Here is a 24341-nt window from a genome sequence, read left to right on the forward strand (position 1 = left end):
CACTTTTAATATGATGATCATGCATTGTTATATGAATCCTTTGAAAGTAGCTTTGGAATCTCGATAACAAGACATCTGAAAATTATAGTAGCATGAAAGAATGACATTACCCGTGGCAAATGCTATCCTTACAGATGAATGCAGGTATGACTCGTCGGGTTCCAATTTGATTTTACGGAAATCAACATGATCTCTCAACACCATCTTTTTAATGAATTCAGCCAACCAAGCATGGCTAGATAGCATGCTTATATCACATACAGGATTTAAATCAATATTCTCGCCAGTAATATTGGAATAGACACTGTCAAGTATATATTCCTCAAAGAAAGTGAGAGCCGCTGTCCATTGCTGTTCTTTGATAAGTCGAAAAATGATGGAACATTTAACTCCGATTGATAACGTTGCTACACCTTTGACAGGAATTCTGCATATCCCTGTGTGTGTGAATGACAAACAGATTGATTATCACAATGCACATTTTAAATATAATGCTTATATCAGGATGTTTAATCAAGAACAGATGTAAGGATTTCAACATTATCTAACAACATTTACTCCAACTACAATATTTACAAAGTGGTCTGATTAAAGAACTACATCTTTTATAACACCTTTCTGTTCGTAAAGATATGTATACATGTACATTTTATCAGCTAAGTGTTTAATGTGTATAACAATGAATTCTTATCACATATTGATAAAGTGATTTTAGAGAGAGAAAACGCATTCCTAAAAACAAGAAAATAGTTCTGTGACAGGAAATATCCATGTTGCTTCATATTTGCACTAGATAATAGTTCTGTGACAGGAAATATCCATGTTGTTTCACAGTTTCACTCATGATGAACGTACAGGACAATGTCGTTATTGATCATTGATTGACTGCATGATCATCCACTTCATTTATATACTTCTGCACTTTCATATCCAAATATCATATCACTATACAAATATTATATCACTATACAAATATTATATCACTATTCAAATATCATATCACTATACAAATATCATATCACTATACAAATATCATATCACTATACAAATATCATATCACTATACAAATATCATATCACTATACAAATATCATATCACTATACAAATATCATATCACTATACAAATATTATATCACTATACAAATATCATATCACTATACAAATATCATATCACTATACAAATATTATATCACTATACAAATATCATATCACTATACAAATATTATATCACTATTCAAATTGTTTTCCATAGCTTTCCATACCAATCGTTGTACCATATACTTTAGATGTTAGGACGTTCCCTTCGCTACCAGACTCCGGGTTTGATTCCCGATCTCAGTGTTATAGAGCCAGTCCTCCATAGTGATATTCCCCCAGAAGTATGGATCTAAAGATACACTCCCTGACTCTAAAGTGAGACATCTCGGCTAGAAGTCCTCTTCTAGAGCCATGCTTCCGGGGAGAACTCCCACTATACAATACGTTTTGTAGTGCAACTTCCCTCAATTCATTTTTGTGACAAACTGGATGAATTCAGCTTATCCGTCGTCGACTTCCCATATTTATGTAGCAATATCCCATTATCCCCTGAATATGTTGTTTATGTCTCTCAACTGATTCGATACGCAATAGCATCTTTTGCATATAAACATTTTTTTAATCGACGCAAGCTACTGTCAGACGCGTTTGATAACAATTGTTATGCCATTCTTTACATACTGATTTTGACTAAGGATTACTCTCTTTACCTGATCAAGATAGAGGGCTCATTGTGGGTATGACTGATCAAAAGTGGATACTTACTCCCCCTAGGCACATGATCCCACTCTGGTTTATCCAGGGGTCTGTGATTGCCCTACTCTTAATTTTTTTATTCTTTGCGGGATAAATGAGGTTGGTCGCTGTTCGTTATATTCACTGTTCTTTTCCAGCAGATTTAATGTATTCGTAAATTTGTTTTGCTTTAATTTAGTCATTGCTATACTGAACAGATATTAGTGCATCCAAACATATGAGGAATCTATATTAAAAAAAATTCATTTAAAATACAGTGTATTAGAAAGAAAAATGCCAATGTCTGTTAACTGACCATTGAGAGTACGCACTATTGAAACTTCGATTATGCCGCAGGAATCCGGATTAGAATAGGTCCTCATTACCGCTTGCTTGTCGTAAGAGGCGACTAAATGAGGCGGTTCTTCGGATGAGAATGCAAACACTGAGGTCCCGTATAACAGCAGGTGTGGCACGATAAAGATCCTTCCCTGGTCAAAGGCCGTAAGCGCCTGAGAATAGGCCTAAATTTTGCAGCCCTTCACCGTCAATGGTGATGTCTCCATATGAGTGAAATATTCTTGAGAGGGACGTGTAACAATATAAAATTAGTCAATCAAGCACTTGATTGATTGATTAAATATTGTTTAACGTCCTGCTCGATTCACCCATGTGGAGACGTCACCAAGACCGGTGAAGGGCTTCAAATTTAGGCCTATGCTCGGTGCTTACGGCCTTTGAGCAGGGAGGGATCTGTATCGTGCCACACCTGCTGTGACACGGGGCCTCGGTTTTAAAGGTATCATCCGAAGGACCGCCCCATTTAGTCGCCTCTTACGACAAGCAAGGGGTACTGAGGACCTATTCTAACCCGGATCCCCACGGGACCAATCAAGCTTGAATTAACACTCTATCCTGGGTATGGCTGAACCGATCATCTGTCAAATTACTAGTATTCAAAATCTAATAGAGTTATATCTAAGGTGAACAAACACAAATAAACTTGTCAGGGAGAGTTCCAGTGAACGATTGGTTCCAGGAGAAAAATCACTCCCAAGCCAAACTCATCTGTGTGGGAGGTAGAATCCCTAATCTAAAGCTGGATTTCCGGAATGGAGTATCACTTTGAGTGGTGTGAAACTGGTTATGCAGTGATTCCGCATTTATTGGGGATCTTTAAACTCAGTGTGGCCGGTCACACTCCAGAAATATATATTGGCAGATGTCAGAAATGGGGGAAGATATCGCCCTATAGACTGACTTTACGAAGGAAAGTCTCATTCCGTCTTCAGGGGAGAAATTACCCTGAAGCCATAATTCTGGAAGAGTCGACTTACTTGGTGATACTAAATCTACAATTTAGAGTAGGAAGAGTACTTCCAGTAGAACGTTTCACTGTGGAGAACGTCTTGCATTATAACACTGCGCCGCTTTAAATGTAAGCCAAGCACCCGGCGTTAGAAGTGTAAATACGTTGTTTAACGTCCTTCTCGAGAATTCACCACTCTTTGGAATATGAACTTTAAAACGGGAGTTCTGTGTCACGGTTAGCGTTAAAATGATCAAGTATCCTCACAGCTCAGTTTCTTTGCTGCATGCATAGGCCAAAATAATCGGAGCAGAAATAGAAATGAAAAGATACTTTTGCCTACCTGTATTGACATGATTTGCATAGGATTCACATAAATGTGTGACAATTCCTTCCCTCTTATTCTGCTCACCATCGCCTAACAAAGATGCTGCATGCCCAAATGCGTCCAACGCGTCAAAATGTTTATCCATGTAACGATTTGTCCGGCCAAGTAAGATATAACCCTTTCAAATATAAATTTAAAGTTCACGATTCATTAACTATTTGTCCCAAGCGAAGAAATGTTTAGGTAATAAGTGTCTTCTTGTTTGTTATTTGCGACCGTTAATGCTGATTAAGAGGTATATGTGGTGTATTAAATCGTATTTTGTTGGATGTTAAAAACCAGACCAAAATTTTGTCAGTATGATAAACTGTGAAAAATAATGATTTAGTAATTTCAACAAATTATAATCGGGTATCAAAAGAGTACTGGTTTGCTCAATGTAAGGAGAAAATTATGATTTCTTTATGAAGTAGTTACGGTGGTTGTGAGCAAGCGCGCGAGAAGAATATTATTAGAAACACTATGGGACTTATGGTATATAGTCCTATTGAATAGTGATTTCATGTTTAACATAAAACTTCACTCCCCTTTTATTGCTCAAAGTGATTATCTCTACCCCGTTTTCCTTCTGACTGTCTGCATCACTAAATGTGTCCAGTCAACAGCCTGCAGGCCGTACACGCTTTCACGTTGTCTTGTAGTTGTTTACTTTCGATATTCAGCGTGCAACGTCATGTGATCCTAAATATTTCGAAATGGGGCGTTCCTGTCCGACCCGGGGAAGAACACATAATTGAATAGGAAATTAGTCTGATTACTTATTAATCCGATTGAGTTAAATTGCGTAATTTGCATAAAGTGCTTAACTTATACAGCTTGATATAAAACACATGCTTTTTATTCCTGTGGTGATATCCAAAGAATACGGCATATTTAGCTTTAACGGTCGCAAATTGAGTTTTACCGGCGATGTGTTAACGTAGTAGGTAAAACGGAGATTTTCGACCGTTATATCAGTATTAATTGTCGCAAATAGCAAACACAAAGATTCCCATTCAAATGCAATTAATGTATTTTACTGTGATGTTTACATCTCATTTCGTTGGGTTTTGCCTATTTATCATATGAAATACGTCACCAAATGTTTACATTTGCCATCATGTTTTTGCATTATTCTACTATGACATCACAATTGAAAGCTTTCCGTCTTGTCAATGCTCTTTTTAAAATAGCCTGAAGCATTCGTGCATTAGTCAATAAAAATGCAGATTACAAAACAATTGCATTAAAATATACAGTCTAGTTTTAAACTAAGATTCTTTTCTTTAGTAAATCAAGTATAAATACGTTCGTTATCATCATTTGCTATCTTACTGTAGACTATATATTAAAAGGTTTTACAGCAGTGAATCAAAGAAAGTATCAAAAGATGAAATATCTAAACCGTCCTAGATACCTGTGATGATTGTTTACTATAGCGTCATAGATACCTGTGATGATTGTTTACTATACCGTCATAGATACCTGTGATAATTTCATGATATAGAGTCATAGATACCTGTGATGATTTTTTATTATACCGTCATAGATACATGTGATAATTTTATGATATAGCGTCATAGATACATGTGATGATTGTTTACCATTGCGTCATAGATACCTGTGATGATTGTTTACCATTGCGTCATAGATACCTGTGATGATTGTTTACTATTGCGTCATAGATAACTGTGATAATTTTATGATATAGCGTCATAGATACCTGTGATGATTGTTTACTAAATCTTCATAAATACCTGTGATGATTGTGCATCTATTTCTATACAAGACGTGGCATATTCAAATGCAGCTTTGAAGTTTCGCACATTCAGGTAGCTTTCGGCTATGGAGCGGTGAAGATAAAGCAGTTTAGCTTTCTCATTAGGGTGGTCTAGTACATCCACTACCTTTATACAGCCGTGTGTATCTTCGTTAAACATCTCGGCTTCCTTTACCAGCTCCATTTTCGTACTTTATGTTACGCATTCAATTTCCATTTTGATTTATCTGTAACCATCATGGACGTCTGCTTATGCGAACTGCTGTAAATGTTATTCAGGAGCATTGGCTAATTTCTTTATATCATTATCATAAAATATTGCAATTTCAGAATGACATGAACTTCGTTGCAATACGTAAAGATTTCAACTTGGCTTTCGCTTGATAACTCTGTTAACTTGATCGTAATTTAAGAAGTCTATGACTTTGGTCCTGACTTGGGATTAGAAATGTTTTTCAGTGTTTGAAAGTATATATGAAATGATACATCTCCAGACTCTTCACATCGGTAAATTGAAGCACACACATGAGATTGATCACTGTTCGTTATCTTCACCTTGCATGTCGATGTGAAAAGGCTTGAGATATATAATCTCCTATACTTTGAAACACTGAAAAATATTTTTTATATATTTACCATTTCATTTTGATACTAAAGCTGTATCGTAAACTTTCAGTGAATCCATACGCAATGGTCAGCCTATTTCACAAATTGAAATTTAATGAGATATCAACTTTCAGTTTCAGTTAGTATGACAAGGAAAAAAACCAGAATAAATATAATTATAACACAATAAACTTAATCGCGAATTACGAACTTCGTCGGGACTTACATTGTAACTATGAATTTGGCTTGGAAACTCTGTCATGACCTAAGAAATGCTAAAGTTCTGTTCACAGTGTTGGATGCAAAGGGGGTCGGGGTCAGAACCCCCTTTCATAAGAAAATTTTGCTTTAAAAAGGTGAAAATAACGTACTGTATTTTGATGGTGAACCCGTCTTAGAAAACCAAACTTAATGGTAGAACCAGTAACATTTTGTGTATTCTTTTATTGCTGCATTCTTGGCATAAAACATACAGTAAGTAACTTCCGGTTGTCTAACATATAAACAGATATTGAAAGGAAAAAGGATTTCCGGATACTACATCACCCCTCCCCTGAAAAAAAATCCTTGGATCCACCCCTGTGATCATCAATTGACAAATTTGATCGTGACTCACTAGGACCGTTATGACATTGATTGTGATTCGATAGCTATGCAATACGCAACTTCCGGGATATCAGCTCTTCTTTGAAGGAGGTACGTTCAGTATTCTGTTGAAAGTTTGGGTGGGTACAGCATGTACGCCTGTATTATAGACTAGCTATGTAAACAATGATAAAAGTTATGAAAACGTAAATTTTGTTTTTATCCGCCGTTGGTATACATTAAACTGACAATATGAAGACTACTATTTGTTTAATTAGGCCATCAAATCATATATATGAAATTATCTTTTATTATAATCCCCGAACGAAGTTCAGGGGGGGGGGTATATAGGAATAACTCTGTCTGTCAATTTGTCCGTCTGTCCGTCCGTCCGTCTGTCCGTCTGTCTGTTTGTGCAGATTCGTGTCCGGGCCATAACTTCGTTGTTCTTTGACTTAGGCATACCATATTTGGCACACAGGTGGATCACCATGAGACGACGTGTCGAGTACCTTCATGACCTCTATATGACCTTGACCCTTGACCTCAAGGTCAAAATTAAAGGTTTTTTACAGTGCATTCGTGTCCGGGTCATAACTTCTTTGTTCGTTGACATAGGCCTACCATATTTGACACATGAGTGTATCACCATGAGACAATGTGTCATGTACCTTCATGACCTCCATTGACCTTGACCTCAAGGTCAAAATTAAAGGTTTTTACAATGGATTCGTGTCCGGGCCATGACTTCTTTGTTCTTTGACATAGGCATACCATAGTTGACACATGAGTGTATCACAATGAGACGATGTGTCGGGTATCTTCATGACCTCTATGTGACCTTGAACTTTGACCTCAAGATCAAAATTGATTATAGGGCTTTGACATAGTCATACCATAAGACATGGGTGTATCACCATGAGACTATGTGTCATGTACATTCATGACCTCTTTATGACCTTGAATTTTGATCTCAAGGTCAAAATTATAGGTTTATGCCATGGATTTGTGTTCGGATTATATCTTTCATTTTCTTCTGCAAAAGCATACCATATGTTTACACTCAAGAAAGAGGTAATTCATACCTATCAACAACACCCTTTAGGAGATTGGGGTAAGCGGGGGGTATTTTTAGTAAGCATTGCTCACAGTACCTCTTATTTCCTCTTCTATGTGAGTGATACTTTAATCAATGAAAGATTGTGATTAACGATTTTTTTTAGGTATCTTATGATCAAATAAATTTACTAAAATTGTTTGTTCCAACAGTTTCGGTTATTATAGGATTAAACGTTCTTTTTGAAGAATTTATCGATGTGTAAACTCCGGACATTTTGCTCACAAACTGAATAAAAGTGCGAAGCACTTTTATGTAAAGTTTGTGAGTAAAATGTCCGGAGTTTACACATCGATAAATTCTTCAAAAAGAACGTTTGATTCTTATAATTCCAATTCATTCACTTTACTAACAATTCCAAAAATTTGAATAATTCTTATAATTCCAATTCATTCACTTTACTAACAATTCCAAAAATTTAAATAATTTCCCCGCACTATGTTTTTTTGTTTTCAGGTGTGTATGAATACATCGCGTTTTCGGATTTATTGATGTGTAAACTTTTGTTCAGTTTTATTTTCGTCCAATCAAAACAATTGTAATAAATAACATTGGAATTATTACTTGATGTCTGATAATCATCATTTAGGCAATATGTGAAGGCAGCGATAAGCATTTGTACCCACCGCGTGTGGACGAAAGTATGTTTTGCATCGCACTGTACGTAAGAGTTCCACAAAGGGAAAGAACTATTGGGCAACTCGAAAATTGCGTATTAATGGTACCTTGAGTACGCTATGTACCTATCCTGATGTGAGAATACTATACTATACTATTGATCCTGACTTACCTGTAAGGTGGAGACGTTATATTTCTTCTTCATTCTTATTTTCTTTTTCCTTGTGTATTCTGCTGTAAAAATATAAAAAGACAGGGTTAACTGTGTGCTCAAATTTTTATAAGATACAAAATACAATGAAAATAAAATCAGACTAACAAAGTGAAATAAAGCGTTTCTCCTATTAAACTACACTACACGCTTTCTCCTTTATTCCACACTTACAAAATATGTCAGACATCGGGAACTTAAGGAGGTATGCTACACCAGATATATTTGATATGGATGAAAAGTGGAGGATATGTACAACAAAAGTTTGAAACTGAAAACTTTCAAATTTACTTTATTTAGTCAAAAAATACAGTTTTAGTTGAAAGCAAGCTGAGAAAATTTTTAAAAACCCTCCTGGACTCGGACACGCGATCTACAGTTCAGTAGTCAACGTGCTAACCTACTGAGCTACTCAGCTAGGCGAGAACTGTGGAAATGAATAGACAAATATTGTTGATATTTATATTTCCCACCATGTTTTAAAAAGGAAGTCAGCCTTAGGACGATGTGGAGTACCTCCTTAACATAGAACCGAAGTGTAGAGTAGCCTTTCCTTCTAGCCATTCCCCGGAGCAGGATTAATAACCCACACGCTAGGATGGTTATATAATGAAAATCCCCTATCATAGCCTACGTTTCCCACGGAATTTGTTACAGGGTAAAATTTCACCCCTGAATTCCATCCTGGACAAAGTTATAAAAGATCTTTTTTGGTAAAAAGTAACAATATTTGAGAAGACATATAATTAATTCTTATCATTTTTCAAATCAATCCACTATTGGGGGTTTTTTTTTCTGTTCAATCAAATATATTGAAAGATGTGTAATTTTTCCATAAACGATTCGCACTTTGTTGCAGTGTTACATCTAAGTAATCCAGTGAAAATTATTTGAAGTGTTGTTGGGTATTATCTTAAGGAGATATGCTACACCAGAGAAATTTGGTGTAGATGAAAAGTGGAGGATATGTACAACAATATTTTGAAGTTGAAAATTTTCAAATTTACTTTATTTTGTCAAGAATATAGTTTTAGTAGAAGGTAATCTTAAACAAGTTTAAAACCCCTGCTGCACTCGAACCTGTAACCTACAGTTCAGCAGTCGGTATTCTAACCTGCTGAGCTACTTGGCTAGGTATTTAAATGGAAAAGGAAAAGTCAAATATTGCTGATATCGATTTTTTCATCCATGTTTTTAAAAGAAGTCAGCCATTATGACGATGTAGAGTACTACCTTAAGAACGGACACCCCATATCGCTGTAGGCGTTAGGTAGCAGGGGACAGTTTTGTACTATAGGCCCGGTCAACTTTTCTTTAAAAAATGAAAATACCCCATATTTGAAGTGATATTACATGTGTAACAATGCATACAATAATTTTAGGATGCATGTCAAATGTAGCTGAATGCTTAATACAAATGTTGATATACAACATATAGGTGTCACCATGATTCCTAGCATATAAATGGGTGCAAGTGCGAAACTAAGACACGTGGTCAGTTGCTGAAGAAATTCCGGTGAAAACATGCATGGTTCAGCAAAAGGTCGTATAGCTGAGAGGGAAGGTGGATGGCCCCATATGAAAGGTAGATTTTTAAGAAGGGCAGATAGGGTTCTTGATTGTGCAGTGTCTAAATCCCAATGCTTGGTACTGTTATGGTGTGTGGGTGTGGTGACGATTAGCCCAAAAGAGAGAAAATCAAAACAAAAAAGGGGCACCTGCTCAGAGCATGTTTTATGCACCAGCACCAGTATTTATAGGTTACATGTAATTTAGGGTCATAATTTATTAACTACACCAATATGAAATACAAGTATTTACATAAAAGGGATATATGATTTTTCATTAGTCTGTCATAATTTGACTTTGGTGTATACCCCCTGCCCACATGTTTCAGAACCAATATTAATGAAACTGTCCCCTGCCACCTTAGCACAATAAAGAACCAGCTACACGCGCTTTGCATGTGATAAAATCCGTGGCACTGTACACCTAAAAGCTGTTGACTTTCTACATGAGGGGAAATTTTAGAATGGGGTCGAAACAGCATACTAAAAACATTAGACTGAACAAACAGTCTGTACCTTGCAGGATAGTAAAAAATGTAGGCTCTATCTGCTGTCCAACAGAATAAGAGTCTCGATAGGGTACATAGAATGTTAGTAACACCAGCTTCAAATGATAGATTTCTGTATCATTGTTTTGTAAGTCTTTGATTTAATCCTTAACACTTCTAAGAATCTACATGTTAGAACTTCTTTATACTGTTTATAGTTAGGAAATCTTGCGGCAGGTTTCAATTTTTAGACCGAAAAGAGGAGCAGGATTGCAACAAATTTGTGTTTTACATATTTTATCATGAAAGTAATTACATTGTTCCCTCGACTTAACCGACTGTAGTTAACTTGAATCTCCTCGTTTCCGTTTAGAAATATTTACTTTATTGTAAGCATTTCGCGGGCTTACGTGTGACCTTGATCTACAGTCACATCTGAATAACAGGACTCAATTACAGGTCTCCTCTCCACAGTGGGAGGAGGTGGAGAGACTGGCCCCCTTCTGATTTGACAACATGCTTTTCCCGTTATTTCTACATGCAATGTTTAATAATTTGCATACAAACTTCGATGCATTGGCTAGCCCTTTCTACTTTCTGATACATGGAGTAGTAGTGAATGAAAGTATAAATATAAGCTTGAACTGATGAAACGAACCCATGTACTCTGAAGGATCTTCGCTAACCTATGTTAAGGTCTTAGGTTTGACGTAGCCATGCCACGAGCGGAGTTCGAACTCACGACTTCCTGGTCACAAAGCGAGCGCTCTACCACCGAGCTACCGCAACCGGTTGGTTTTGTGAATTGTGATGATATGACAAATATATATTATGAGACGGTGACTACACGGACAATCGCTAGAACCCACCCACCCCTATATTATGATGCAGTTTGCAGTTCTTGATCATCAATATGAAGAGTACTATTCAGCAATTATTTCCCTCTCTTTCCCATGATAGGCAATAAAATATTCTAATGGATACAATGATATCTGTACAATATTAATTATCGCGCCCCGATATGTTCTAGCATTACAAAGGTACTGCATTTACTAAACGCTCTTAAATGCATATTCCCATGCGAAGATCCCTTCACCATTTAAAATTTAGTTCGATTGATGTACTGACAAGATAAAAGGGCTTTAAATTTGAGTATAAAACGTTGTATCATGGGGGCGATAGAAATGTGGTTACAAATATATGAATACTATTTATCCATACAAGAAAGTTTTAGTTGTCAGTTGGTCTCTGTTTCAAGCTGAAATCCAGCAGTTTTGATTCCCGCATGAGTGTAATTCACAGCTACTACCAGTATAAAAAATAGACAAATGTTTTCCTACATAATAAATATTTACCGTTGAATTTGTTTCAAAAATTCTAATTGAGTATGGATTGTCGTTTTCTATTTATTTTTTGGTATCAAGAACTAATGTTTGATTTATAAATCCAATTAAAGATACTAATGGAAAAGTGACGATAACTAACAGTGATTTATCTCACAAATCCGAGCTAAAGCATGAAATTCAAACGTAGGGCAACTACACCCATTTGGACACTCCAGAGGTGAGATCAGGGATCCGACAAATCTTTCCACTAAACGTGTGTGTTGATTCGTTATAAAGAATACAAATATAATTCTGGAAAATCGAGTACGAACGCAACGATATTAGTAGTATAGAGCGAGGGAATATACGCGCCCTGGTAAGGTTTGCTCGGTAAATTTTTCTCCGTTGGTTGAGAGGTAAGTCAAGGGGGCGGACGTAAGAGAATGAACCAATCAGAAGCCAGAGGGTGAGAGAAGGAACCAATCAGAATTTAGAGAGAAATATAGATTGTCAGGTTTAGACATTTATCACGTGATGAAAGGGGTACCCGAGAGGATAATATATAATTTTCCATTGAAAAATTTCCCCTTACATTGGGCCCCTTCGAAGAAAAATAAAAATCAATAAGTACTACTGCTGGTCAGTGGGGAAAAATCAATATAATAGCTGGTTATGAATAATAGATGACTTATTGATTTGGATAAAGAGATCGACGAGAGACGAAAACAATAGAATTATCGGTCAGTTTATGAATAATAAATGTATTGATAGAAAACTTCGCAGGATAAAAACATAATCTTTTCATTTTATGGTTCAATCTGCTAACTTAAAGAAACGGAGAGTCGTTCAAAATCGATATAATTGCTGGTCAGTTCAATATGAATAATAAATGAGCTATTGATTGAGGATGAACATAATCTTTTCATTTTATGGTTCAATCTGCTAACTTAAAGATACGGAGAGTCGTTCAAAATCGATATAATTGCTGGTCAGTTCAATATGAATAATAAATGAGCTATTGATTAGGGATGAAAGATCGACGAGAGATGAACACAACAATATTGTCGGTGTGAATAATAAATGAATTATTGATAGATATAAGGTACCCATTTAGCCAGCTTAGTAGTATAGCACAACACTAACTATTATGACAACAATGACCGCGACAATCAACCGTCCTCTGACAACATCTCGGAGTACGTGGAAATGATACAAAACCTTAAAGCCGATTTCGAGACCTATTGTTCAACGCCATCTTGGACGCCCCATAAAAGAAATTTGTCGTGATTTTTTAAAATATGACCATTGTGTAAATGACGAGTTTGTTTCACGTTATGTTAATGATTTGTAACACTGCATGGTCCAAGAACATGGAAACCGGCGGAAAAGTGTGATGAATGAACAATCTCTGTGGACTGTGACTCTGTATTCCAAATGTATGAAAATACAAGAGCATATAGTCTCTTTGAGAATCCGAACCCACTGATCTAGGACACGAATGTGCTCCGAGCCGTATGGGCAAGACTGACTGTAGTAGTGAGAAGAGGCCATTGGCGTATATTCCCTCGCTCTATACTACTGATATTGTTGAACACGCCTGAAATATCCCACCACGTCATTGTTGTGATCGACTGATCAAAGCTAAACTGCAGGGGCCAAGAAAGTACTTTGTCTTTGGAACATTATAAAATCAGAACTAAGCGATTTTACCACGAGTAGTAAAGAATTGTACAAAAAGATGAAAACGTGGGAACACTCTCTGGGATGGGTTTAAAAGTGAAAATTTGCCTCTTCCCAGAATGGACCGCAGCAAATGTTTCGCCAGTGGCCTAGAGAGGGGATCGCCACCTCCCAGAAAATTACCTACCCGTGCACCTAACCAGTGGTCTCTCTAAACACCTCCCAGAAAATTACCGACCCGTGCACCTAACCAGTGGTCTCTCTAAACACCTCCCAGAAAATTACCGACCGGTCTCTCTACACTACCAGAACACATACAGTGTATCGACATTTGTTATCCCACCTTGAGAAAAACCACCTGCTCACCAACCTTAATCACGGCTTCCGTGCAGGTTTCTCATGTTGTCTACTCACTCTCCACAATGCTATTTGTGTTTATATATATATATTTGTATATATGTACAGTGAAACTTCTCTAAACCGGCCGGCTCTCGGACCGGAAAAAACGGCCGGTTTAGAGGGATGGCCGGTATACCGAGAATTTAGCAATTATAGACATTTTATCTCAATATTCACAAAGTAGGTACTGTTCACTTTGATCTGGTGATCTATGATCAATTATTGGTGGAGATCAAATTAGTTCGCTTGTACCTAAAGATAATTATGAATTACAAGAAATATTCTCGCTGAAATCATCTAATTTTAAACCGAAAATCTATAACAGGATACATAAAGAAAACACAGAGGCCTATTATTGGAATTCCTCTTACCTATAAAAACTCTGTGTACATTCATCGCTTATGTCATTAACAATTTTGTTTAGACGTTTTTCAAAAGTACAGTAGTAAATATGAAATTGTAATTTGAATATTTCTTTGGAATTTTAAGTCTATGGAAACCAAGAAAATTAATCTATCTTTTAATAATTATCATTAACAGTCATGAGTTTGTTCTTTATTAACTACCGCTTATATCCATACGAAAGTATGGTGAAACAATATGGCGTTTGATTCGGTATTCATTCAATAATTTCCTAACTGTTTTTTACATTTTGTACAGAATTTGGAAGGGTCTCTTGGATTAGCTAAGTGTCAATTAACACGCTTGACATCACAGGTAAACAATAGAAATTGAAGAGGCCACTAGTGTTTTTCACACCTCCGATGGATAATTTCATACCTGGCCAGTCGGTCAGTCAATTTGCACACCTGGACGATCTTAATTAACCTTTGGCCAAGATTTTCTTGTCTTCAAAAAGTGGCCGGTATGTTAAGGGTAAATTACACATGTTTGTTAAGAAATGTACTATAAAAAGTGGCCGATGTCCGGTTTTCAGGGGTGACCGGTTTTGTAAGACTTTCTTTGTAAGGAAAAGATTTCTGTCGGGACTTTGAAAATCGGCCGATATTCAGGGAGAACCGGTATTCTGAGGGGCCGGTTTGGAGAAGTTTCACTGTATATGATATCCAATGAGCCTGTGGCTTACGGAAATAAAGAATCAGAATCAATCGTGTGAAACATCTCGTTATCACAACTGACCAATTCTCTCGGAACTTCGACTAAAATCTACAAACCGACATTATTATATTGGACTTCGATACTGCTCCGTAAATTTCGGAATGTCTTGCGGGATCGTCCTCGGGCCGATTTTGTTTCTCTGCCGTTTTAAAGACTTAACAGAATCCTTAACTTCTCAGGTGAGACTCTTAGCTGACGATCGTTTACCATATCGCCCTATATCATCATACCACATAAATGTATCACTCCAAGACCAAATCTCTCTCTCTCTCTCTCTCTCTCTCTCTCTCTCTCTCTCTCTCTCTAACGTACACCATGAATGACAACCAGGATTTGTTATGAACACAACATTTGACATTTAGTATTCAATTGTACTTAGATTAACTAACCTTTAAACTACTTCATATATCCATACTCCTTTCCATTATAAAGGAATAGAAAATGAATAACTGGCATGTTGTTCGTTCGACTACTCTTTAACACCCTTCACCTTGTATGTACTAAATCAAGACATTATTGGACGCAGATTCGAAACTAGGCAACAGTAATAAACACAGCTTCTTAATGGTGCATGATAATACTATTTCAGTAGATAATCGATATTTTTCACGCGGATTTAAATCCATTACGGTGGGGTTTTTTTCTGGTTTAGTTTGGTTTGTTTTGTTCAGCGCCCTCTGCTGATAAATCATGTATGACGAGTACAGATCAAAACACTTGATAGCATGCGTCGTGCTAATAATTCATTCTCCCACCTAACAGCCCAATTTTACACTATGTGCGAGGATACAATAACAGGCTATCTGAACCCGGTTTTACAATACACACGGGTAAACGCGTAATCGGCTATTCGGTTGTTATCGGACATTCCGTTGAAAGTGGTTTCTGACTGGTAATTTTATTTGCTTAAAATCATTGTGATTGACGTTCTTTTAGGACATGACAACCGGTTTACGTTGAACCGTAAATTTCAAAAGTCAAGAAAAATGTGCTGATGTATTCTATAGTGTTGATGTAGAAGAATAGGAAGTTTACAAGTGTAGAATTTACCAATTTTGTTAGACATTTTGGTCACAAATTTTATTGTAAGTAAATGCAACCCAACATTTTCTGCAATTTATCAACCATTACTTACTGTCAACAATACCACATATGGTCATTGTCGTTGAAACAAGGTTTGTTAATCTACAAGCAATCGTTTTGATTTTAATTCGTTATCGGTAATCCAGTTTTGATTATCGGTAATTAGGTTGATGTTGATATAGAGGATAGTAAGAATCACACGAATTACTCAGCATTGACCATTTAATGAGTTGTATATGAAATAAAAGAAGGTGGAAAAGACATCTCCTCTCATAAAAAGTGCAATTAATTGCCTTGGGGGGGGGGGTATAAACAAGTTGTATGATCTCTTCATCGGGCTTTACTTATTTTCTATGTTTATTACATTAAAGTTAGATTAAAAATTACTATCAGATACAAAAATATATGGAGTTTTGCTTCTTTTTATCTTATAACAGAGACAGAATACTCTGCAGGCTCGTAGCTGCCTATACGCAAGTACGCAACCGCGTACAACTTATTTGAGAGAGAGAGGGGTGGGCGATACTTTGCCGCGAAGATAGTTCTACCTAAACACAACTGCATTATACATGTATAATCCCGGTTTAAAATTTAATCTGCATCATAATGTCCATTTCAAATCATTTACATCATTTTAATGTACATCATACGGTGTATGTACATGTAGTAGACGGATTAGGATGTTCTTCAATCTTGGCACACTGATTTTGATAACTCCGTTTACCTGATCAAGATATGGGGCTCACGGTGGGTGTGACCAGTCGACAGGGATGCTCACTCCTCCTAGACATCTGATCCCACCTCTGGTATATTCAGGGGTCCTTGTTTGCCAAACTCTTTATTTTGTATTGCTTATAGGAGTTCTGAGATTGATCATTGTTCGTTATCTTCACCTTTGATCAGTAATATTTACCATACATATTTATACCATTCTATCGAAAACAACGGGGGGAAATCACAGGGTTTCGACATAATAGGAGCAAATTGGTATATATAGTATAATAGTAAGAAGGGAGCTACATAATATGTAACAACGTAGCCATTAAATCTCGGTTGCTCGCTTCAAACTCTCAAAACTTCGGTATTAATCGTGATAATGCATAAAAAGTTTCCCCAGTTGAAACCAGAATATTTCTCTGTTTTATAATACAAAAATCGTTTTCGTGACTTCACAGGAGCTTTGAAAAAAATAAATCCAACTTCCGAGAATTAGGTCGCCGTCGTTAACCCTACACCATTTTCTCCATGCAATTGCCTTCATTACGTTGGAATTTATGCATCTGTCGTCCGTTGCAGTCTAACTTGGAATTACCGTTTAAAATATAGCTACTTGTGGTCACCCTCACAATATTTGAATGGATGTTGATCGTCCATTTCGGTAGATCAGATTCGTTTTTACCAGCTATTAGCCTCCGAGTTCAAACGAGTCAACCATATTGTGGTTGTTCGGCACTGAATGAATCAAGTTCAAAAGGTACAAACGATTGGACAATATTACTACTTTTGCGGCGGATCTTCACCGGAAATTTAAAGTTTCAATATGGTTTATGCCCCATATCTTACATGTATTACCTTACTATTTTGTCTGACAGTTAATCACATACGGGCATCTCGTGGGGATCCGGGTTAGAGAAGGTCCTAAGTACCCCCTGCTTGTCGTAAGATGCGACTAAATGGGGCGGCCCTTCGGATGAGACCGCTTAAACCGAGGTCCCGTGTCACAGCAGGTGTGGCACGATAAAGATCCCTTCCTGTTCAAAGACCTTAAGACTGATTCTATGTAACTATCAAAATTCAGTGGCCACGGTATGTCACAGATTTTTATGAAACTTTGTGGGTAACAATATTATGATAGATATAAAACAAAAAGGACATGCAAAGGTTTGACTTAGCAACGGTTGCCATGGAAACCGATCCTCTCACAACAGCTGGACAAGATATGCACATGTATGTTATATTTTGAATAATCAAAAATTAAACGCTATTGTTTATAAAAACAGCAATTGTAAAAATTATTTTGAGCTAGGTTCTAGCTTTTAGAAATTTTTTTGTATTTATTTAATCCTTGGAAACAAAAGAAATAATTATTTTTATGATATATAAAGGTTTGATATATGTAATTTTTAGAGAGGGATAAAATATATTTGCCCAGTCATTTGGTGTAAACTCACATGCTAGTAAAATGTATTGAATCTTACTTTAAAAAAGTACAGAAACACATTTGTGGAGAAACCAAAGGTAAACACATAAACCAGTAGTTTCCTCTGGTGCACAAACCAAAATACACCAGAAAGAGTTATTGCCCTTTGTAACACTCTCTTGTATTGGAGATATGAACAGCCTTCATATGTTTTCAGTATGGCAGGAGGTGGAAATTGAGTTTTTATTCAATTTGTTCTTCAGATGTTTATCAATATCAGATGCTCTTTGTTCACTTAATTCACTACCACGATCTTTATCTTCAATTGTGCTAAAGGATTCCGGTTTATTTCATGGAATACAAATCCGTTTGATCTTTGCCATAGTCACCGGACTCTAGCATCCAATCGTCTACGTATTCGTAGAAAAAGTAAATGTTGTGGAATTTAACGCTTTATTGCATCACATCCGACTAAAAAAAATGACCAGGGAAACAGAAGGCTGACAGACATATTCATAGAAAATATGAAAAAGCCTTGCCTGTTGCCGTGTTGGAACTTGTATTGACGTAAGTATTCTATTTGATTTAGAATTCAAATTCTAAAGTAAAGGCTGAATAAAATGTATCAGAAAATTTGGCTTTTAGTAAACATATGAGAACCCCAATTTATTTTATACTGCCAGCCAGGCTAGTCAGCTATAGTGGTATACATGTAGACTGAACATTGTTAGTAGTCCTGCCATTTACTGCATGGGTGTACAGTATAGAATACTAGTTAAGTATGTCCCCAACCTAACATTCACTCAGGGAGTTTCCTATCACATTTACACAGAGTTCAGGATCTGTAAAAATTGGGGAATACTTATAAAATCATGTTTCATGTGGAAATTTTCAAAAGGACTAGGCTTAATTTATGTAATACTAAGTGATGACCCCCCCCTCTCTCTCTCTCTCTCTCTCTCTCTCTCTCTCTCTCTCTCTCTCTCTGACTGTCAAGTTTACAATAAAAACAAACATGTGAATGCCTGTGTGCATTCTAGATAAAGATTGTTAAAATCATATATATTGGTGAGCCAGGCTACTTTCAAGTTTGTTTACCTGTGGTAACCCCCACTAATATGTGATAGTTCTAATCTACAGAAGAAATCACACAAATACTATTATGATTTAAAGTTTTCTCATATCTGTAATTATGAACTTTCGGACACTTGATTTGGAAAAATTAAATTATGAAAAATTGATGATTTTGAATTGGGTCCTGTAACTGTGCCCTCAAATTTTAATACATGTAGGTCCTGTCAACTGAAGTAAATCAAAAAATATTAAATGTAAATTGTAAATATTCAAATACTTTTGAATTCTTACTTTTTCATCCAATAATCACATATTTTGGCCAAAGTACATGACCACTATTTTATGTAATTGATGTGTGCTTTTCTGTGTTTCAGCTGTATGAGCATCATACTGTGCAAATCACCTAAAGATGGAGTTGACCAAGTTGCTGACTTTGAGGAGGTAAATATTCAGCATTAATACATACACATTGAATACATAATTTGAAATTCAAATTTGAATCCCAGTATTATAAATCCTAAAACAAATTAATAGATGTGGGGAATGTGGTACATTGGGTTTAGTTTCTTGGTTATGGAGCCTGCATGGAAACTGAATTCTCTAGAATAATCACAGGAGACCATCCATTTTTTATGCGACATGATGACTTGAAACGTTTTCATCACAACTTCCTAAAAAAATTTTATTACTTCACTTAATTAGCATACTCAAAAAGACTAGTTGTTTTGTTGTCAATGACGCACATATATATGTACACATGTGTATGAGCTCAGTATCAATTGTAAAAATGATTAATTCTAATTAGGTCAATGTTGAGAATCACTCAAGTGACCTACATGTTGCTATTTGTGTGCGTCAGTCATCATAAGACGTTAATTGAACATTAATATTTTTTCTTGATAACCACCCTTCCAATTCTTTTCAAATTTCTTTTAAGCATCTTTGGGACAAGGGGAATTAACATAGATTGTAAATCTAAGGACTCTGGATTGACGGTACTTTTAAAAATGCTCTATACCAAAATTGAGAATTTTGTAATAATTAACATGCTTTGTTTATTGGCATCTGGTGTACATTTAGCAACAAGTAGTGTTGTTCATTGTGAAACGATAAATTGATAATGTACATGTATGCGTTGGTTGTACATGTGTTTTAGGCATATCTTATTGCATGTTTTGTTGTGTTTGGTTGTTGAAAATATTGATAGAAATTAATAATGAAGAATTGCTGATATACTAAGGACATCATGATTCTGATCTAAAGAAATTGAGGACTAGTTAATATTTACATACTTTGTTACATCAGGCCAAAAATAAAAATATATTTGTTTCCCCTCGCCCCGACCGGGTCAAAAAAAAGGGCCCGGGTCAAAAGTTTTTTTGCCAAAAAATTGCGATGTTTTTTTTTTTTATTTCCGTAAAAAAATCGTGTCCGCTCCGTGTCGGTTCTAGACGTTACTTCTGCTTTTTTCGGAAGTTACCGGGATTTATCGATACTTGAAAAAATGGGTGACAGAATAGCGTTGTCGTCTACTGTAAAGATAAAATACAAACACACATCTAAAGTTGTGCCCATAATAGTCAACAGACTCTACAGTTCCTCCAAACACTGTACATGGAATGAGGTTTTGAATGATTTGACAGCGGACGGCGACCATAACATAGACAAGTTGGACGAAGTAACTGTCACCGTGTCGGACAAACTTGCCAACGGTGTAACTTTTGAGCCAGATTTTGAAGAACAGATACAAGTGGTTCACAACTTTGATGAAAAATTGAAATATGTACAATTTGACGTGATAAGAGACTTAGAACCAAATAACAATGTACCAAAAGGTCAAAATCCTCCTACATGTCCTACAGCTTTCGATGTTTTGATGAGAAAGTCCAGCACACTGACAAAGCTCCCTCAAAAGATTGATGAAGCCTCTCCCAGATTTACAGGTAATTTATATGCATTATTATATTTCTATCAAGTAGGTTTGAGATGGTGTATGGCTCATGTCTTAAAGTTATAATTGAGTCTGTCCCACACCATTTCATTTCTTTCTTCAATGTTCCCAAACTTTTGGTCTGGGGAAATTTATGGTAGGGGGTGTAAAAACGGTAAATTCGTAGGGGAAGTGCTGCCCAAATTTTTTTCAACATTGGACTTTGTCATTTTTTCACATTTTAAAGGGTCGCAGCTATACATTTGTGAGGGGGTGGACAGGGGTGTCTCCAATTCCCTCGAGATTTAAGAGCCTTGAAGCACACAACAGATAAATATGACTACACTTGCGGGGCAATTTTAGCACCAGAAGGTTTGTATATTTATTGACAATATTGTGATTAAATGACACTAAATAAGACTGGCATTTCTGACAGAACCAAAGCACAAGTATGTTCATTTGTTTATCATCATGATGATCAATATCATAAACAATGGATACATGAACTAAGATGAATATTCACTGTTCAAATCTTTTTAATCAAATGACAAAATGTCAGAAGAACAGAAATTGGATTTGTGTGTTTGTCCACATTCAATCTGTATCCTTGCATTGTTCAAAAATTTAAATGCTTTTTGTAGGCCTTATATACATGTGCAGGATAAAACATGTTTGCATCTACCATGCATATTCCCCTTTTTCACTCTCCAAAAGGACATTCAGTATTAAATGCACAATCTGTGGAAATTATGTTTTTGGCAGCCTTTATATTTACAGTCATTGAATGATAACATCTTTATAATATTTGTATCATTGAAGTAATGGAAGTAGGGATGAATCTTTGAATTTAACCTTGGGTAATCTGAAAAAGAAAATAAAGAGCACAAAAACATTAAAATCAATTTTTTTCTCTGACAAGTGGGTTTTTTTTTGTCACTTTCAGGGGATGTTCTACATGGAAAAGTTTTCACAAGACTCCAGCTTGCATGTACCAGTCACATTGAATTTGCATACTACAGCTCGGATGTTGGCCGCAAAGACATATGTGCATATTGTGTTGCAACAGAGATCCAAAAGGACAAGGACTTGTGCAAAAACTTTAAAGTTGTGCTGCCAGTTTGTGACTTGTGTCGTTCAAAAAAATTGGAAGTCCCAAAGAGAAATCCAATTAAGAAATAGTTAATTCTAGTCTGACAATCAGTTAATTCTAGTCTGACAATCAGTTAATTCTAGTCTGATATTCATCCTCTCTAAGTCATTCTTTTTAACATGTTGTTTATGATTTTTGTTTCTACTTGTTTCTATACAAGAATAAATGTTTTTTGTTTATTTTCATTTATTTCTTTAAATAATGTTTTTTAAAGAAATGTCGGAGTAAAGAAAACAGAAATTACACATCCAGAGCATTCATATTAGCATACAGATTCAACGCCAGCAAGCCATTCCAGGATTTTGATACATAAAACATTGAAGCTCAACCAATCCTCAACATAGTAGTATAAATGTTCTCTTCTCCAGATGTTAAGCATTGAAGACAATCAGTGCCCTGTTTGACAGATCTGCTTTTTTTCCGACAATACATATAAAATTATATGAATTTAAAAAAAAAAAAAATATCACCTGCCTGCCTGGTCAGTTTCAAAAACTAGACCCGGGGGAGGGGAAACAAACATTCTTTTAATTGTGGCCTCATGACCATACATTGCTTGCAAGAAAAACACACATGGGCCACATACATGTAATCAGTGACTAAGACATTTTGTTCAGTTATACTGTTTTCAAGCCATTACACTTAATTCTTAGAAAAATTCCTTAACTGGCAATTGATTGCAATCAGAAATTGCAAATTTTCTATTTATTCCTTACTTGACACCATCGAATGACAGTAATGTGATGCGCGCTCCCTGTAATCAGGGGGAAATAACTCGTATAGCATTGTGAAAAATGTAGCTCATTGATTATATTCATATACGTTTGAAATATTTTATGGTTATACAAGATTTTTTACAATAACTATTGAAAAAGACTCGAACACAATTTATGTTCCTGTTTTGCATAAATCTTATTAAATCATTGACTCCGCAAAATCTTATGACATCACAGGAGGGTGGAACTACCTTAAATGAAGCTGAATGCTTATGAAGGAAAAACAGAAAGGGGTACCAAAATTGCGAATTTCGAAAACACAGGGTTGTGAATGTGGGTCCAAAAGAGTCATATAGTGTATAACATGGATTTTGTAGCCCTTAGAGCTATAGTGATACTTTGAATTTTTTTAAATTTGATTAATACTCAGGTAACGAATAAGGTTTGTGGACATCTTGTTAATTTATGAGTATTAACACTATTAATAGTTCTTCAATACAGCATAAACACATGTATACAAACTGTATCAAAACATAACATCCTTTAGGCCAATTCAACTTAATTAGTAAGATTATCATCCTGGGTCACCAAAAAGTATGGGGCAGACTGTGGGAAGATTTTATTTTTTAATTTTTATTTTCTGAGAAATATATTGATGACAAACAAGTTTTTGTCAACAGAAGTGCATAATTTAATGCCAGATATATAAATCTATGTTATTTCACAGATGATTTTTGAGGGGCGGGTGGGCGGGCATGATAATCTATCAACTAAGTAATTAATTAAGTGGTAAAATTACTATTCTAGCATCATGAATGATCTTGTACATGTAAATTTAGTTTAATCAAATTGAATTAGGTGTGTACTGTATGAAAATGTGAAAAATAAGATGAACTTTTCAATATTTGTTCAACACATTTTTTAGAACTTGAAGAGCAGAAGATGCATTCCATGACTCTTATGTGATATAGAAGAGAAAGAAGAGCTCTTGAGAATGGAAAAAAACTGCGAGTTTTACAGTCAATGAACACACCTCACGACACACGTCCATCCTGATTCAGTAAACTGTTCTTCTAAGGAAACACCATGACTTAGTTAAGATCAAGTTTTGGTGTCAGAAGACTAATGTAACTAAAACATTGCAAAATTAACCTGCAAGTGTCTTATGTAAGCCTACTGAATAAGGATTCATTACTGAACAGTTGAAGGAAAATCAATATTATAATGATTTTAAAAAAAAGATGATTGTGTTGTTTGGATAACATTGTGATCCATGTTTGTTGAATAAACAACTTTGCAAAAA

At 35.8% G+C, this 24341-nt stretch overlaps 2 protein-coding genes and 1 long non-coding RNA gene across 4 annotated transcripts in view; 2 read left to right on the top strand and 1 right to left on the bottom strand.

Moving 5' to 3' along the window:
* LOC125655407 (TPR and ankyrin repeat-containing protein 1-like) overlaps nt 1–15539 on the bottom strand; it is a 46993-nt gene extending 31454 nt beyond the window's left edge. Inside the window, exons 1-5 of the mRNA XM_056144445.1 lie at nt 15335–15539; nt 8328–8389; nt 5207–5491; nt 3426–3588; nt 111–437 (exon numbers count right to left, since the gene is read on the bottom strand). Coding sequence (XP_056000420.1) covers nt 111–437; nt 3426–3588; nt 5207–5413 — 697 coding nt within the window. The 5' untranslated portion in view covers nt 5414–5491; nt 8328–8389; nt 15335–15539. The remainder of the gene's footprint in view (nt 1–110; nt 438–3425; nt 3589–5206; nt 5492–8327; nt 8390–15334) is intronic.
* A 2844-nt stretch (nt 15540–18383) lies between these two features.
* On the top strand, nt 18384–24341 carry LOC130048149 (uncharacterized). Its single transcript, XR_008797005.1, has 3 exons — nt 18384–18735; nt 19617–19683; nt 23964–24341. It is a non-coding gene; the product is annotated as an uncharacterized LOC130048149 (long non-coding RNA).
* LOC125667603 (uncharacterized) lies at nt 20572–22507 on the top strand. Of its 2 annotated transcripts, XR_007367276.2 has the most exons (3): nt 20574–21185; nt 21420–21544; nt 22116–22507. XR_007367276.2 is itself a non-coding variant. In XM_056144447.1 (2 exons), the coding sequence occupies exons 1-2, from the start codon at nt 20747–20749 to the stop codon at nt 21479–21481; spliced, it is 501 nt and encodes a 166-aa protein (XP_056000422.1). In that variant the 5' UTR covers nt 20572–20746; the 3' UTR covers nt 21482–22098. The 2 variants fall into 2 exon arrangements, 1 of the variants encoding a protein (XP_056000422.1); XM_056144447.1 differs by lacking the exon at nt 22116–22507 and having other exon boundaries at nt 20572–21185; nt 21420–22098.

The sequence above is a fragment of the Ostrea edulis genome, chromosome 7 (genome assembly GCF_947568905.1).
Source record: "Ostrea edulis chromosome 7, xbOstEdul1.1, whole genome shotgun sequence".
NCBI classification, from domain to species: Eukaryota; Metazoa; Mollusca; class Bivalvia; order Ostreida; family Ostreidae; genus Ostrea; species Ostrea edulis.